The sequence below is a fragment of the Lolium perenne genome, chromosome 4 (genome assembly GCF_019359855.2).
Source record: "Lolium perenne isolate Kyuss_39 chromosome 4, Kyuss_2.0, whole genome shotgun sequence".
Taxonomy (NCBI): Eukaryota; Viridiplantae; Streptophyta; class Magnoliopsida; order Poales; family Poaceae; genus Lolium; species Lolium perenne.
Window position 1 is genome coordinate 102,487,442 of NC_067247.2, and position 16,768 is coordinate 102,504,209.

The 16,768-nt window shown below is 44.3% G+C and overlaps 1 protein-coding gene and 1 non-coding gene across 2 annotated transcripts; both read left to right on the plus strand.

The window, feature by feature from the left end:
- Nucleotides 1-9,298: 9,298 nt before the first annotated feature.
- On the plus strand, nt 9,299-9,371 carry TRNAR-CCU (transfer RNA arginine (anticodon CCU)). The gene has a single exon. It is a non-coding gene; the product is annotated as a tRNA-Arg (tRNA).
- A 4,735-nt stretch (nt 9,372-14,106) lies between these two features.
- Nucleotides 14,107-14,824, plus strand: LOC127348538 (basic leucine zipper 1-like). Its single transcript, XM_051374531.1, has one exon. The coding sequence runs from the start codon at nt 14,142-14,144 to the stop codon at nt 14,613-14,615; it is 474 nt and encodes a 157-aa protein (XP_051230491.1). The 5' UTR covers nt 14,107-14,141; the 3' UTR covers nt 14,616-14,824.
- The last annotated feature ends 1,944 nt before the right edge of the window (nt 14,825-16,768 follow it).

Consider the following 16,768-nt stretch of genomic DNA (forward strand, 5'->3'; position numbering starts at 1 on the left):
AGGAAGTAGTCAGGACATCCATATCCTCTAAATGTACCCTCTGGACCAAACAAACTCTTAATCACTTAGAGGGTTCCAGTTTTTTGTATGATGATTAACCTAATCTTTTTACCTGACGGGGATTCGGTTCATAGAGAAAAAAGAGAATGATGAGAAATGTGCCTTTTTATATCGTTGTTTTGCAATGAAGTTTGATGTTTCCAATATTGAAAGTCCTAGCTAGGGAAACTAGATAGGAGATGTAAAAGGGCAACAATAACCCCTGTTAAAAATGGCAAGGATAACCACATGGGTAGGATCCCTTTTTAAGGTGATTAACCTAATCTTCTTACCTACGGAGAGCTAGTTCCTCGAGAAAAAAAGAGGATGACGAGAAATAATGGAATCTTCATACTGTAAAGTTGTAATGTAGCGTAGTTGGAGCTTCCGGTTATAAGGTTTTGTAGTAAGAATTGAAGGAAAATAGTTCTATTTGTTTGCTACCTTTTAATTTGGTGTACATTCTATTCTTCGAGGTTGCTTCCTGGTGATGTTTTGAGACTAATGTTGAATAAAAAATCTTGCTTATATGTTTTCATGTGTAGTGAAAACTGAGGGAATGTTACTTGTCCTCGCAATCAAGGTAGAGAATAGAGGTCGCACTTGGTGAAATGTGGCCTTAGGGTCACAAATTAGGTTAGGCTACCATTTTGAGGAGTTTTAGGAATTCACATATCAAAATTGGTGCAAATTGGAGGATAGCATACCGATGAAATGCATGTTTCAAAATTCACAAATTTAGATTAAATGTTGCTTGAGCATTATAAATATTTCACATGTATTTTGAAGTTTCTTGATTATTTTAGGTAAGATTCATGCATCGGCTCTTAATTTATTTTCCTCTAAGCGATGCTTTCACTGTCAGAATTTTCATAACTTTAGCTGACAATTTTCACAACTTTAATCTGAGAAGAAAGTTCACTATAATCACGATGACTGCGACTGAACCATGGATGAAATATGCCCAAATCATAGTGGTAGCATGTCTGGAAAGTTGAGCGCCAAGCAAAGAGGGAGCAAAATTAAATGAAGATAATTTTGTGATTTCTTATCTTCACGTTATGTCTCACTAAGAATCATAGCCGCACAAATCCTTGAGGGACAAACAATCTATTAAAAATCAAAGAGCCAACTATTTGTTGGAAAAATAACCAGTTTGGAAACCGTAACCATTCATGGATACTTGGTTATTTATATTTGCACTTGTGTTGTATATGTAACGATAAAAAAATAAAAGAGCCATAGAAATGTATATGCATTTAACTAGTTTGTCTAAGGAACCTATAAATATCCACCCTCTCGTGCAAAGTACGTATGCACATGCATTATTTGTATGTGTGGAGTACCATGCATGTGAGCATATATATCATCTCTTTGCACTTCACTGCCCACAAGTATAGTATAGTGAGTGACTCTAGGCTCTTATTCTTGGTGCCTACAACTAGTGTTGTTTGTGCTCCTGTTACATGTCTTCTTTTTGTTGTTCGACGAGCGATCGAAAAAATCACATGGTTGATGTGAATGTTGTGTGCGCACACAAGATATCGGGATGAGAGGTACCGGAAAAACATATTCAGCGAGATTATACCTACCATCCATGCTTACCTGATTTTGCACTCCAAATTGTTTTGCGTGGCCTTAGAGGATGTTCGGTTCGGTGGCGTGCCAGTGGATAGCAAGAATAGTCACATTTTTAGTGGTTGCCACATGTTCAAGTTGGTGAGCAGAAATGGCCACAGAGCCAAGTTCTAGGAATATGCAATAAAAAACTGGTTGAGATGATTCGGCAAAAAGTGCCGGATGAGGGTACCACCCTGCGCTCGCTCACCGCCCAATTGTTTTGGCTAACTCACCTCCCCCGGAAAAACAGCGATGTCAACCTTGAATCGTCGCCGTCGCTGACATCAACGCATCCGTGCTCTGTCGTCTGTGCCTCGCCGGTCTCAGCCTCGCCTCCAACACCTTTAACCAGATGGTTCCGCTGCAGCTCTCGCGGTTCGCCTCGCTCGTCTACCTCAACCTCAGCTCCAACGGCTTTTGGGGCCCGCTCGCCGAGCTCAGTAGCTCACCTCGCTCGACCTGAGCGGCAACGACCTTTCTTGGGCTGGAGCAGCTGGCGGCCCTCGATCTGTCCATGAATAGCTTAACCGGACCCGGAGCGGTGCCACCGGGATTTGGTCAACCGCCGCCGCTGTGAAAGACAAATCCTGTTGGCGGTTGATGAACGAATCCCCTGTCTCCACTGTCGCTACATGCAATCGATGGAACTGATCGACACGCTGCTCAAGCTGCGCTGGGGAAGGGAGCCTAGGGGTGTTGTGAATCGACGTACTGGTGAAGGGAGAGAGGGGGAGTCGGCTCTGGGCCTGGGGACGGGAGGTGGTGGACTCGGGTGGTTCACTCGTTGTTGGGCACCCATGTAGAAGAGGAGTTGTTGAAAAAACGGATTCACTTCCCCGGCGTGTACTGACTGGGTGGTGTGGTGGGCATCGACGTAGCAAAACAGATTTGCATGTACTAATAATCATATCTGGGAGTACTAATTATATCTAGAAAATTATTCCCAAATTTTGGTTTGATTTTTTAAATCTTCAATTGATATTATTTCATATTTGTAGAGGTAATCTCGCAAACTCTATATAGGAGGTCACCACGTGGATCTATCCTCCTTTGAACCAAACACAATAATGATTCTCACTAATCACCTCTTATCCTACCCAATCAAATAATGGTACTCTCTCGCTTTCATGAAACATGTCTGAGATTGGTAAAGTTTTAAATATATTTACATACTATTTAGTGTCTAAATTTTAATAAATTTCATAGGACGGAGGAAGTAGTTAGGACATCCTTGTCCTCTAAATGTACCATCTGGACCAAACAAACCCTTAATTACTTAGAGGTTTCCAGTTCTTTCGAAAAATCAAGTAGACATTGCATAGAAAATTAGTATCTACTCAGCTTAGAGTTGATGCTTGTGTAGTTGTGTTTTTTTCCGAAGTGGAGGTGGAACCCCTGCATTCAAAGAATGCACAGATCATTTTTTACTAGATTATTTTAACAAAACCTTAGAAAATGAATATAAATATCAACTTGAAGCCACCATTCTAGCGATAGCTTGCTACACCTACAAGACCGATGAAGGGGGTGACCATGAGCAGGGATAGTGCCCTGATATCGCACCAACGCACATCATCTAACAAAACGAATGCCTCCCCAAGCCACTCATTTGCGGGTGAGAAGCACAATCGGTCAGGCAAAACCTTAGCACACACCATTGCACACGCCAAAGAAATCGCTACCACCATCTTCCGCAAACCCATCTCCAAGAGTGATTGATGCATCGACCTCACCAGGCTACCGTTGACGCTGCCATGACGCCACCTCCACTGCCATGTGTGCGTCCATCCTCCCGCATATGTGTCGCCAATACCCCGTAGCACCATGCCGCCGAGTATCGTCATTGAAGACAGTAGATACTACGCCACACCACCAACCAGCAGCTGCTAAAAAAAACGATGCCCTCGAGAGTATGGTCTTTGAGGTTTGTAATATGCCTCTATTAGGTCCATCTTTAGCTCTTTTGTCAGAGTTCAGCAGTCCGGTCATCGCGAAAGAGTTGACTGTGGGAGTCTGAGAAGTTGTATTAGGTGCCATGTGCAATGTAGATTAAGTTTGATGTCCTGCCAAATATTGACTTCAAAATTATGGCAGTGCAAAACGTGCAAACCTTAATTGGAGAAAAACTACTGACCTTAGGCTAGCCATAGTGCTAGTATCATAGCTAGTATCATACACATTGGTTCCATAAAAATGCTGATGTGGCGGCTAATTAAGGAGGATAGAGGAGATTAGAGTAACATAGGTGGATACTATATCATAGTGCATGTCACGAGAAAAGTTAATGTCAAACAAATCTTGTGCACACATTTGCATTGAGATTCTAAAAAGTAATAAATATAGCATAACTATGATACTACTTCATGATACTAACCACTATAAAGATAGTACCATACACAAGTATCATATGCATGATACTACAACATGATACTTACCACTATGGCCAGCCTTATTGATCCCTACGTTCGTTCCTCTGCTGTTTCCGGGAGGGAGGCGGCCCTTGGCCCCTACGTGGTTTGGACACTTCTACTCCGGTGCTCCCCCCGGCTAATTTCAGGCTGTGTCATAAACAATAATGGTTGAGATCTTCTAATACCCCTTCGTAAGCGGGGATATGATCGTAAAATTTAAAAATCTGATATGTACGTACGACCCTCTAGAGGCCCGTATGGCCCGCGTTATCTTGTACGATTATTTTACGTAAGTATAGTGTACTACTACGATAACGTGCGTGTACCGAATAGGCAGGACATAAAAAAGGGTCGTAGACGTCTCCGCGTACGTCACCCCACCAATTTCCCCACCAAATCAGGAACGGAAATACCGTATGTATACAGACGGACAAACATGGGCTGGATATGGGTCAGCGGGCCTAAGGTTGGAAAACAAAAAAAAGAATATAACCTTTTAACTTGTGTTAGGGGGGAGCACCGGAGTAGGACTCGTGGTTTGGAACCTCCAGAGAGTAATTGCAGAATTTTTTTTAAGGGAACTCTCAATCCAGATGAGAGTAGGTTTGGTGGAAAGTTGCATTAGCTGTGTTGCATAGTTGCAGTGTCAGATTCTCCTTGTTGTTTTTCTGACCTTGTTGTTCTTCGCTATTTGTTGTCGTGGCATTTCTCCCTTCTTCATTGAAATATCCAATACATTTTTTCATATCTTCGAAGGAGTGAGTTCTAGTGGTACTATTGCTTAAACTAAAATAGCAGTGGTGTCGACACTATATTTTCCACACAAAATCGGCAACATTGGTGAAAGAACCGCATTTAATATATTCGTGTATGATAATAGTTGGTGTCTCTTTTTTATTTCTGTAATACAAATGATAGCATAATAAATTATTATTTTGAAGGATGCACACTTGCAGATACTCTTATCCACAAGAAGATCGCATTTTTCTTTGTTTTGTCATGTCTTTACGTTACAGCAATTTGAATATTTCACTTGCTTCGTAGAATTTTATTTTCGCAGTACAACATGTATATGCTAAGCTGGACAGGAGTATTGATATTTTACTTGTACTTGAAGCGAAAGAATCTAAATGAATGTAGGAGCAAAAGGGTATTACCTAGGAGGGTTTGTTTTCAGAGTGATTTGCAGCTGCATGGCTTCAGAAGTTCAGAGTGAAAGCAAAGCTTTTTTTTTTGACACCCTGTTTTTTCAAAGAACCTGCAACGAACTTGTGTATCTTTGTATTAAATTGACAAGAATGCCATAGAATAGCTACATCACCAGAACATCACACTTGCCTTTCAGCTTAGAACACACTCCTACAACAACGGCGACAAGCTTGCCTTGCCCAACCTCTACTCAACAAAGGCCAGGAGGCGGGGCATTGAGCCTCTAGAGCGCGTCACAGCCAACGCCAAACAACACCACAACACGACAAAGCTCTTATGTTTTCCAGACCAATGTACCACTACATGCGCCTAGAAGGAGCAAGCGAATGGCTGAACTTGGGAATGAGTCGACGAGGGTGTTGGCGATGAAATACATTGCGTCCCACAGACTCACACCTTGAATAGTAGCCAACACCAGCAAGGTTGCCTAATTAAGCAGCGCCTTCATGAATTGAAACAACTTGGCTGTGCAGCAGGTTTCCCTGGTTGCCGGCATGAACCACCACCGCAGGAAGCAGCTGGTAGCCAACGGAGTAGAGCAGAGCCCACTAAAACCACCGCAGTACCACCCAAAACTAACCAGAAACGAGACCGAGATGGTCTAATCGAGGTTGTTGGATTGCTGCCGCCACCGGAGCAACTTCGGGCACCACCGTCGCCGGAGGAGGACCACCTTGAGGCAGTCCTCCGCAAATATAGAGCCGAGCCGGCGCGACCTAGGGGAAATCCCGCATAAGCCTATTTGGGTCTGCGTGCGCACCACCGGCGCACTCAAAAACTTTGTGAAATCAAACTTTGGTCCAATCCCTCCTTGATTAGCTTCTTAGAACCATTATCTATAGCCTCTCTTGGTCTCTTTTGACTTATTAGGTCATTTTTCTTTCTTTCTTTATTATATTCTCTGCTTGTAACTCCTTTTCTCGATTAACATATATAATATCACAACACGGGGGATATTGTCATTGGGGAAGAAGAAACAAAAATAGAACAAAACAAAAGGAGGAAAGAAAAGTCTGGATCCCACATGTCACAGGAAAACCGTTGCTTAGAAATAGAGATTGATGTCTAGTGGGAGGCACTTTTATATGGTTTGTGCTTCCATAGATCTCTAAATCTCATAACAGTGTAAACCACCGAAGAGGTATCTTCTTGAGTGAAACACAATAACGATTGAGATTAAACGATACATGTTTGAGATTAGAGGTAGAATGACTTAGATTAAATGATACCGCGATACTTCTTCAGGGATTACAATGTTTTAAGATTTAGGAATCTATGGAAGAACAAGCCTTTTTATAAATATATAACCTAAAAAATCCAGTCCAGCACATGAAAATCTTCCCCTCCATAGAGAATTGGGCTGGTCAAACATATCCCCCCTTAGGAGCACGGAGCATCAGAGCCTAGCCCAGGATAACTTTATCAGTAAAGCCCATAATGGTATTCGTTAATGGAGAATGGGGAACAAAGCCCATACGCTGGCAGTAAAAATTCATTCAAATTAAGGCCGAAACAGGCTTGCTCTTCCGTGCATCTTATGGAAGATTTTCCCGTACAAAAATATTGGAAGAGTTTTGCAGCTTTTTTTTGTTCTGCGGAGAAATTTGTGAAGCATCATTATCATGTATGCTATGCTAAAAGAAAATAAGAAAACTATGCATGATAGAAGTGAGCACCTGGGCAAAACTCGGGCCGGGCCGGGCTTCGGGCCGGGCTTCGGGCCAAGCCCGAAAAAGCCCGAATGTAAAATGCCAAGCCCGAGCCCGGCCCGGCCCGACCGTAGGGCCTATAAATGAAGCCCGAACCCAGCCCGAATAGGCAAAAAGCCCGGCCCGGCCCGAGAAGTCTGGCCCAAACCTGCCTAAAGTGCGAAAAGTGCAAGCCCGAGCCCGGCCCGGCCCGACGTTCGGGCTCAAAATACAAGCCTGAACCCGGCCCGAAGTGCAAGCCCGACCCGGCCCGGCCCAGGATTTTCGGGCCGGGTCGTCCGGGCCGGGCTGCCCATGCCCAGCTGTAGAAGTGACTAATAAGCGAGTACTGAGTAGTGACTATGGCATAAGTGATGGAGTGAACATATTTGTGTTCTTTACGTAAAGCTTTGCATTGCACCTATAGGTAATGAATGTATAAGTAGAGATAGACAATAGACTATTTCATTACATTTACTTTTATGCTTATATTTTACCTCAAATATATTAATCATAAATATTAGCAGGTACTACCCCGTTTCTATGAATAAGGTACGAAAGATTTAAGCAAACATGTTTCGATTATATAGTACACAATTGGTACCATTTTATTCGTATTTAAAAACATATTCTAATGATAGCAAATATATACCAAGAATTCCTTATACACATAGACAAATCATGAAACACGTGTGCATATGGAAGGAATGGAGGGAGTAAATTTAAAATATGAATCTATCCACCCTTGTGTTAATGAAACACTGCCCAAATGCAAGATATACACTTTCCTCAACCAAAATAGAGTTCAGGCGACCACCTTCAACAAATGGGTTGGCCAAATTATGAACTTTGACCTCTTAATTTGCAAGCATGCCTTAGAAACGTCTCTTTATATTTTCTCTTGTTGTAGATTCACCATGCGGCTTTAGGGTATGTCCAAGGATTGGCTTGGCCATGTCCATCTCGACACCTAGCTCGCAATGGGAGGCGGACCACGACATAAAGCATTGGCGGCTCAGCATGTCAAGTGTTTTGATGTCTCATCGGAAAGTAATGGCTTCGCTAATGATGTTTGATACTTGGGAGGTTTGGAATGAAAAAGAAAACGCAAGGTTCTTTTCTTTAACAACGCCTCACCGCCAAAGGTCATTTTTGCGAAAATCAATACGGAGCTTTGGAGATCGCCGGGTGGTAAGCAATTTGCCAATATCATGTCGGGAGAGTATATAAGATTTGTTTTTTTTTTTTCATTGTTCAAACTCCTCTTAATCAGTGGAACGAGACAATGCTTTTGCCTCCGGTTTGGAGAATAGCACAAAGAAGAATCTAAAAGTGTGCCAAAGGGTCCAGAACTGTGTCCCTCTATTGGACATCTGTTCCAATCTAAGTGCAATGACCATGTCTTGCAGACAGACATGGACCAAAGACCGCTCACATGCAGACCTGAAAAGCTAGACTACAACAATCTGGATTCAAAAGTACAAACACTGAAACACACAGCTTTATCCCGAGAACTTGATGCACCCCATGTGTTTGGCTACATTGCAGGCACCTTTTGCACCTAAAACTGTGCAAAGCCATGGATGTAGTACCAATCAAGATAGATGCAACTAACTCTACTTGGCCCAAGCATGCCATCTGTCCACTGCAAGGTTGGCAAACATCTTTGTGCTGAAACATTAGGGCTGTCCATTACAGACACAGCTCGTTTGCGACCACCAGTATTCAGGGACCTTCAGAAAAAGAAGAAGATACGTTTCACCAACCTAGCGACACTAATCTGAAGTTCTCCATAACATAGACATTATAAAACGAACGGTGCATGCATCGATATCTGATCTGTTGTTTTATCGGTGCATGATCTCTCGTGCCGCCCACTAAGCTGCAATCGTCGAATGGAATGGGTTATGGGCATCCACATTGGCGCAGCGTGCTTTAGACAAAAGGAGGGAGCTTTTGTGAGACTGAGACCAGAGGTCGATACATGTTACAGTTGCCTGAAGATGGACGAACGTGTGGATGCTATCGATACCATCTGAAGTTTTTCCTAATTAACCTTCAGGCTCTGAATGATTGGTGACACTGCGGCGACTAGCACTACGTACATCAAAAAAATTCATGGGTTTATCATGTGGCTGTGAGGCAGTTGAGAGTGTGGGTGTTCATGCTGTCCGGTCGACAGTGGCGGAGCACCATATCCGTGACTGGAAGTTTATTTTGTTTGTAGTAAAGGTACTCCAGTATCAATTATCGCCGAAGAGCTAACGCGACACTTCCTCTAAAGTTGGTCTATCGAAGTAAAAACCATTTCTCCGAACGGTAGCACAAGCAGCGCCTGTAGCTCAGTGGATAGAGCGTCCGTTTCCTAAGCGGAAGGTCGTAGGTTCGACCCCTACCTGGCGCGTTCATTTTTGAACTTAATCATTTTTTTTGTTAATCATGCGATAACTTGTTTTCAGAATGTGCACAGAGCACACCGGGGATACTACAGATTCCATTATGAAAACATAATTGCCAGTATAATTACAGCTACTCCGCAACATGTCTCGTGCATCAGTTCACTCTAAGCTGCCCGACCACAGTCTCACGCGTTAGTTCAACGTTTGATGGAAATTGAATTGTCTAATGATCTAGCAGACACGTTTAGATGGTGTTTGACTTCATCTTGACTTAATAAATGGGCATGCTAGATTCTGTCCCAGATATATTTGGAGAATGATGGTGCCACTTAAAACTAAGATATTTTCTGATTTCTTCGTCGAAAAAGTGCTTTTAACAAAATATAATTTGACAAAGAGATATTGGCATGGCAATAAAAAAATTACAAAGAAGAAGCAATCAAACATTTGTTTATAACAACTCTTTTTTGCAAACCAAATATATGGTCTATATTGCATATGACGTTTACCCTATCTCTGGCAACTAATATCATGAATTTGTTCGGAAATTGGTTAAATAGGATTACTAAGAAAGATAAAGTTCAAATAGGAGTGGGTGTTTGTGTTTTACTTTGGTTATATGAAACACACACGATGACTTTATTTCTATAAATCAAGAGCTCCCTTCTTTTTACAGTAATTTCCTCTAGCCATGCATCGGATCTCTATCAGGCCCTTTCTACAGCCGGTGGAGGGCAGAGCAGTATCATCCATGGTTACTAGGTGAGATCGTTAGCAAATCGGTTGCACTTGATTCCTAAAACTAGTGCGGTTGGCGTCTTGACAACATGATATCATGCTATTAGCTTTACATGTATCGATCTTATGTGATCCATATATAATCCTTGCGGATGTGACCATATCTTCTTCACCTGCCACATCGCGAAATTTATGTAGGCAGAGATTAGGGATCTCCGTTCCTGCTCTTGGGACCCAGCAGGGGCTGCGGACTTCGTAGCCATTGCCAACGGCTTGTCGGGTAGATTTCGTAGGATAGCTTGGTTTACCTTCGCCACTCAAAGTTGGGCGCTTTGGAACATCCGCAACAAGCTAGCTATTGAGGGCTCCCTGATCTCCAGCCCGGCTGATGCTATCTTCAAAATGTCTATCTATATGCAGAGCTGGAGGGTTCTGGTCAGACTGAGGGACCGACCACTACTGGACGTGGTGCTGGACGAGGTTAGGAGGCTTCACGCGAGGATCCGGGCCAGAGGACACTGATGTCATCGACATCCTGGATGGAGCGACGAGTTCATGCTGCCTCTCCTGCCACCTCTGCGCGGCTCCACACTTGCCCTTTGCTGCTATCTTTGGGTTTCAGACTTATGTATTAGTATGGTGGCACTAGACTTATGGAGGTACCTGTTCTGTGGTGTGTGTTGTATCGCTACTTCTGTTCGCCATGAGGGCTTTATATATAAAGCCGGGCCAATGGGCCTTATGTTTAAAAAATCCTTGTGACCAGATCTGGTTCAAAGTTAGGTTTCTCTTCATCTTCCTCAATCTCCACTTCTTGCGACCGGATCTGGTTCAAAGTCGGGTTTCTCTTCATCTTCCTCAATTTCCACTGAGATAAAGTTAAAATAGGAGTGGGTGTTTGTGATTTACTTTGGGTTATACGAAACACACACGATGATTTTATTTCTAATAAATCAACAGCTCCCTTCTTTTTACAGTCGTTCCCTCTAGCCATGCATTGGATCTCTATTTGGCCCTTTCTACATCCGGTGGAGGGCAGAGCAGTATCATCCTTGGTTACTAGGTGGAACCGTTAGCAAACGGTTGCACTTGATTCCTAAAACTAGTGCGGTTGGCGGCTTGACAACATGATATCATGCTATTAGCTTTACATGTATCAACCTTATGTGATCCATATATAATCCTTGTGTGATCCATATATAATCCTTGTGACCAGATCTGGTTCAAAGTCAGGTTTCTCTTCATCTTCCTCAGTCTCCACTTCTTGCGACCGGATCTAGTTCAAAGTCGGATTTCTCTTCATCTTCCTCAATTTCCACTGATTAGAGATGGGAGAGACAAGGAGAACCACCGTCTCCTTTAATAAGGTTCATAAAAGAGCACATAATCTCTACTAGCAGTTAAGTGGTTTTTATCTTAAACTAATTCGTAGAAAATTTTCTCGGTTGATTGAAATGACTAGAGCTGAAACTCGTTGTAGTCTTCTAGTTGCACATGATTTAAATATGTAACACTATCACATCATGGATAAAAAGGGATGATATGGACAATTGAATGATTAAAAGAATGGTGATGTAAATAGCTTGGATGTAGAGACGATAGACTTGATTAATGAATGTTACTACCTCCATAACGGTTTACAGGGGTATTACACACTTCGAGTAAAAACTTTGACTACAAATTTGATCAACAAAATATAGGATATATATCACAAAAAATATACTGTTAGAAACTTGATTTGAATATGTTTCCAATGTACAAAGAAATTTTTTGTAGCCGTAACAACATATTCAATTCGGCTCTCGGGTGTATATGCTCCCACCACCCAAAGAACATATTTTTAATTGTCAAACAATTCCAACAGAAAATTTCGCATGTCTATCTCGACAATCTATGTGTGCTCGTACATGTAAGGCGAGAACAAATGTTTTTACTAAATATAACTTTATTCTAGAAAATCTGCTGAGCGTGGCTCAAATATGCTATCAGATTGCCTACAACAAACATACATGTTGAATGAAACACTTTTTGTTGCCTTACATGTTTGGTTGTACTATCCCCATAACATGGTAGCGATCATAAACCTGTCAACCTTGCTCAAAGGGGGCGTAAAATTATCTCCATCATGTGTGTCTCCAATATTGTGGACGCGCGAGCACCACATGTACCAAACAAAGCTCTTGCTGCATCGTCAGTTGGCCGCCCCGGCGCGTGGCCGACGTCCAGTCCAGGAGCTGCATACCTTGTGGATCGCTGCTCTGTTTCCTCCGCAGCATGAAGCTAGCCATGGACAATCACAATGCCGTCGGCAGCAGCGAAGCCCTATCCTCTGCGTACGCTACGCCGACTGCCGGTCACATCCTTTGGTGGGTTGCGGCGGGCTGATATGGTGGTGCTGGGGCCGGATTCAAATCTTTGATCGAGCGCACGCCTTTAGGTTGGCGATAGCTTTGCTACGGTGTGGCTTCTCGATCGCAATCGCGACTAATAAACAACCAAGCCCTACATTCATGCGCTCAGTTACAGTCGCTCTTTTTACTGGCCCGGACTGAATCTGCTTTAGCATATTGATCTAGAAATCATTAGATCCGGAGACGGGCATAAATATCTCTGCCGTGCCTTCGTGATTAAGCTTTTTTCCCCTCAACAAAGCTCGCTCTTTGCGGCGCCTTGGGTCACATTCCATCTTAATCACAGAGAAACTTCAGCGATGTGGTGCCAATGCCACCATGGGATCTACCTTCTTCGGTGCCTGAACCATGTCGACAGCTATAACGTACAGTGTCAGTGTGTGCATTGTAGCTAAGCTTACTTGTCGACATACAAAAGAAAGGAGCCTAACATCCTCTCCTCGATTGACTTTAAGTCTTTATCTCGCTATACAGTCTGGTTTCACAATCGAGTGTTTCTAAATATGTTAACAATTGTTTTCTTTGCGTTCGTTGATCCACTTGCTTTTAATGTGTATCTTGCACTCCTCCGTTTCACATTAGTTTTGCTGATTTAGTAGTACAACTTTATATTAAATTAGCGACAACGATGCAATAAATTACAGCCTATTGACAATGGTGTTTACAAGTAAATTAGTAAGTTATTAGCTCGGTATAAATGTTAGTTACATGTATATACATGGTTAACATGCATATATACATGTAAATACATTACATGTATATCATTGCATAAATAACATATGTATATATTGTAAATTAATATAGGAATTTGACTTTTGACGAAATAGGAAGCCGAAATGAAAAAGGAAGAATTTGACTTTTAATTTGATGAATAATCGGCTTATAACTAATTGAAAAACAGAAGTGTAAATGGAGTCTTCCTATTTAAAAAATGTGGGACATTTTCTCGGGTAGGGCCAAAGAAGTGTTTCTAATAAAGAATGCTATTGTTAAAAAAGAAGAATCTACAAGAACGGAAGATGATTCGCCTTGTCCAACACATTTAGGGCTTTTTTATTATTATTTCTAGTGTATTTAAGAGGATCAGAGGGTAGGAGTATTCAATTCTCGAAAAATCTTGAATAATTCGTTTGCTTATTCAGATTAGGATGGGATAATCCCGAGTTATCTCCACAAATCCTCTTATTTGTGTCTAGATTTTAAAAATCAATATACTAAATTATATTTAGAGGAAATAGTATTTGAGAAGATTGAGGGATTGGGTGAACATCAACTACTTTAAACAAAACGTTTGAAGAGCCCAGTTTTAAATTAATAAGGCCCGGGACATGCAAAGGAGTAATTCAAACCAGTATGACGTACTCACCCTGCATTAATTAATTTGGACGGCTTGTAGGCTTGTAGCATATGCCTCGGCATTATTGGAGAAAATCTAAACTAAATACGCAACACTAAAAGTAGACAGGTCACCAATCACTACAAAACGGACCCACAATATATATAGGTTTTAAAAAATCACAAGAATACCCCTGGTAAACCTTCTATAAATACCCGAGCTCTTCATTTCTTCTCTCCCTTTTCCCCCTTCTCCTACCTCAACACTCGTTCGCCATCCTACCACTCAGAATGTCGTTCGCGGGCTGTACCAGTGCCTTCGAAACCTTCGAGCTACAGACTAACGGGTTCGGAACGAACAATGAAGCAGTAGTACAGCAGCCGATCCCAGCCCAAGAACCGGCAGCGGCGGCCTCGCCGGCGAGCGCGGACGACGACATCGGCGAGCGGAGGCTGAGGCGGAAGATCTCGAACCGGGAGTCGGCGCGCCGGTCGCGCGCTCGTAAGCAGAGCCACCTCGACGACCTCCGCGCCCTGGCCGCCCGCCTGCAAGGCGACCGTGGCGAGCTCGCGGAGCGTGCGCGCGCCGCTCGGGGACGCGTCGCGCTCGTCCAGCACGCCAACGCCGAGCTCCGCGCCGAGGCCGCCGCCCTGAGCCGCCGCCTCGAGGTGGCCGCTAGCCGGGCGCTCGCGCTGAACCAGCTGTACGCCGCGGCCGCCGGTGTCGGGACGTTCGAGCAGACGCTTGCCTCGCTAATGGTGTAGCGCGGATGGCCGGTCGCCATGCATCCGCGCGTGAGCCCGCCGCCGCACGATCAGCGTCTACGTACGTGCGTGTTCTCTGGTTGGAGCTGGCCACCGGTAATGAGAAAGAAGTCACTACCGTGGGCTAGCTTTGTTAGCTAGTTTTCATTCTTGAAGTTAGGTGATTGTGTAGATAGCAGTCATCATCAAGTAAAAGGAATGGAACAGAATGGCATGATTAATTTGTGAAGATGGACACATAACAAACGGATACCATTGGGATCTGAATAGACCATTTGGGTCCCCAAACCGTCCTTCAAAGCGATTTCGGACGTGTCGGACAAAAAAAAGTTCCTTCCCCAAAGCCGCTTTTTGTCCGACGCGCCCCTATACGTTGTCCGGCATCCCGAGCCCGTCCCCGCCCCACAGGGGACGCACCGGGGACACCGGAAGCACCGAAAAGCGAGGCGGGGAGTGGCGGGGGAGACCCGTCCGCGGCACATTGAATTTTAATCGCGACGGAAGTTATTGGCGCGCAGCGAGTGTGCAGTTCCCGCAGAGGCGCAGGAAGCGTCTCGTCGCGCCTAGCTCTGCGTGTCGGCGTTAATGAGCGCCATCGCTCCCCCGTCTCCCTCCGGCCAATAAAAAGGGCCGCCTCTCATCGTCCCTCTCACACACAAACCCTAGCGCCTCTCTCCCCAACCCTAGCCGCCACCATCTCAAGAGTCGACGCCATGGCTGGTAGAGGCGGAGGCCGAGCTCGCGTCCGTGGTCGTGGCCACGGCCGCGACAGAGCTGTACGCTCGCTGTCGCCTGTGATGCCATTGTCGTCCTCATCGTCGGACATGCAAGACGAGGAGGGGCCCGTGATGTTCGAGTTCATTGTCGTCCTCATGGGCGACCCACACGGCATCCCGAGGCTGCCGAACACCTTCGCCGGCGACGAGCGCTCGGGCTCGCTGCATCTGCGGGAGGATGACTGCAGCTGCTGCATGTGGATCGTCGACGTGATCTACGACGCGCGCGACAAGATGTACCTCCACAGCGGCTGGGACAAGTTCGCGCGCTACCACCACCTCGAAGCTGGCTTCGTGCTCGTGTTCTCCTACTTTGGCGATAATGACATGAGCGTCAAGGTGTTCGACGAGACGCGTTGCCGCCGGAACTACCACGGCGACAGCGCCGAGGAGGACGACGACTGAAGAGTGTTGTTTCTTCGCAGCGAATATATGCACGAAGGTTTCTGGATGTTCTTCCTGGAAAGAACCAACACGGGCACCCTCACCAGCTGGATTTTCCAGGTTGGGTGACTGGGTGTGCCCTCGAGTGTTCTTTCTTGGCAACGAACACACGAAACCTTCAATGCCCGGCCTAGTTAAGTTTAGTTTTTTTGTAATGTTTTATATTTGTGTCAACCATGGTTCAAACTATGTATTAGTTTGTGGAAAACCATGTTCCAAACTATATCTTCATGTAAACCACGTTTTCTTTATGTATTAGTTTGTGGAATATTTCTTCTCTTTATTGAAATAAAAATGTAAAAAAATGCGGCACGGCTGGGGGAGCGATGTCCCCAAACGCGATACGGACGAAACACATCCCCAAACGCTCAATTCAGCACCTTTTGGGAGACGGTTTGAAAGACGCGACTGGAAATGCTCTAACCTCGTACTCATTGACGATTCTCGCTGGCCTGACCCCCATTTTCTCCACTGAATTCTTTGGTATGCTTTCACAACCGAAAAATGTTGAGTACTGATCAGGTCAAGTCGTCAACTATAACCAAATACGAGAACTACTACGACCAATTAGTGTTAATCGCTGGACGTACCTGAGTGATGGACGATTCAATCTGGGGCATATGATTGGTCGTGTACGTCCTTGTTTAATCGGTTGTGCTGAACAAAGCGTGGGCAAGGGCATACTTGCTTTCCAGCTTAGTTCAGCACAGACCACAGGGTAATGCGTCCTATTAAACTCCTAATTAAAGCTGGCTGCTTTGAGCGTTAGTATCGTTTTCAGGTGGGATTAGGTTTTTATCATGCGGGTGGGCGATCGCCGTCGCCACATCGAAAGCGAGAAGTGCGGGATGCACGTCTCCATACCGTCGTTTAGATTCGGTAACGATCCTTTTCGGATGATCGCACATATAATTATGCGTGCATACGTTAGCT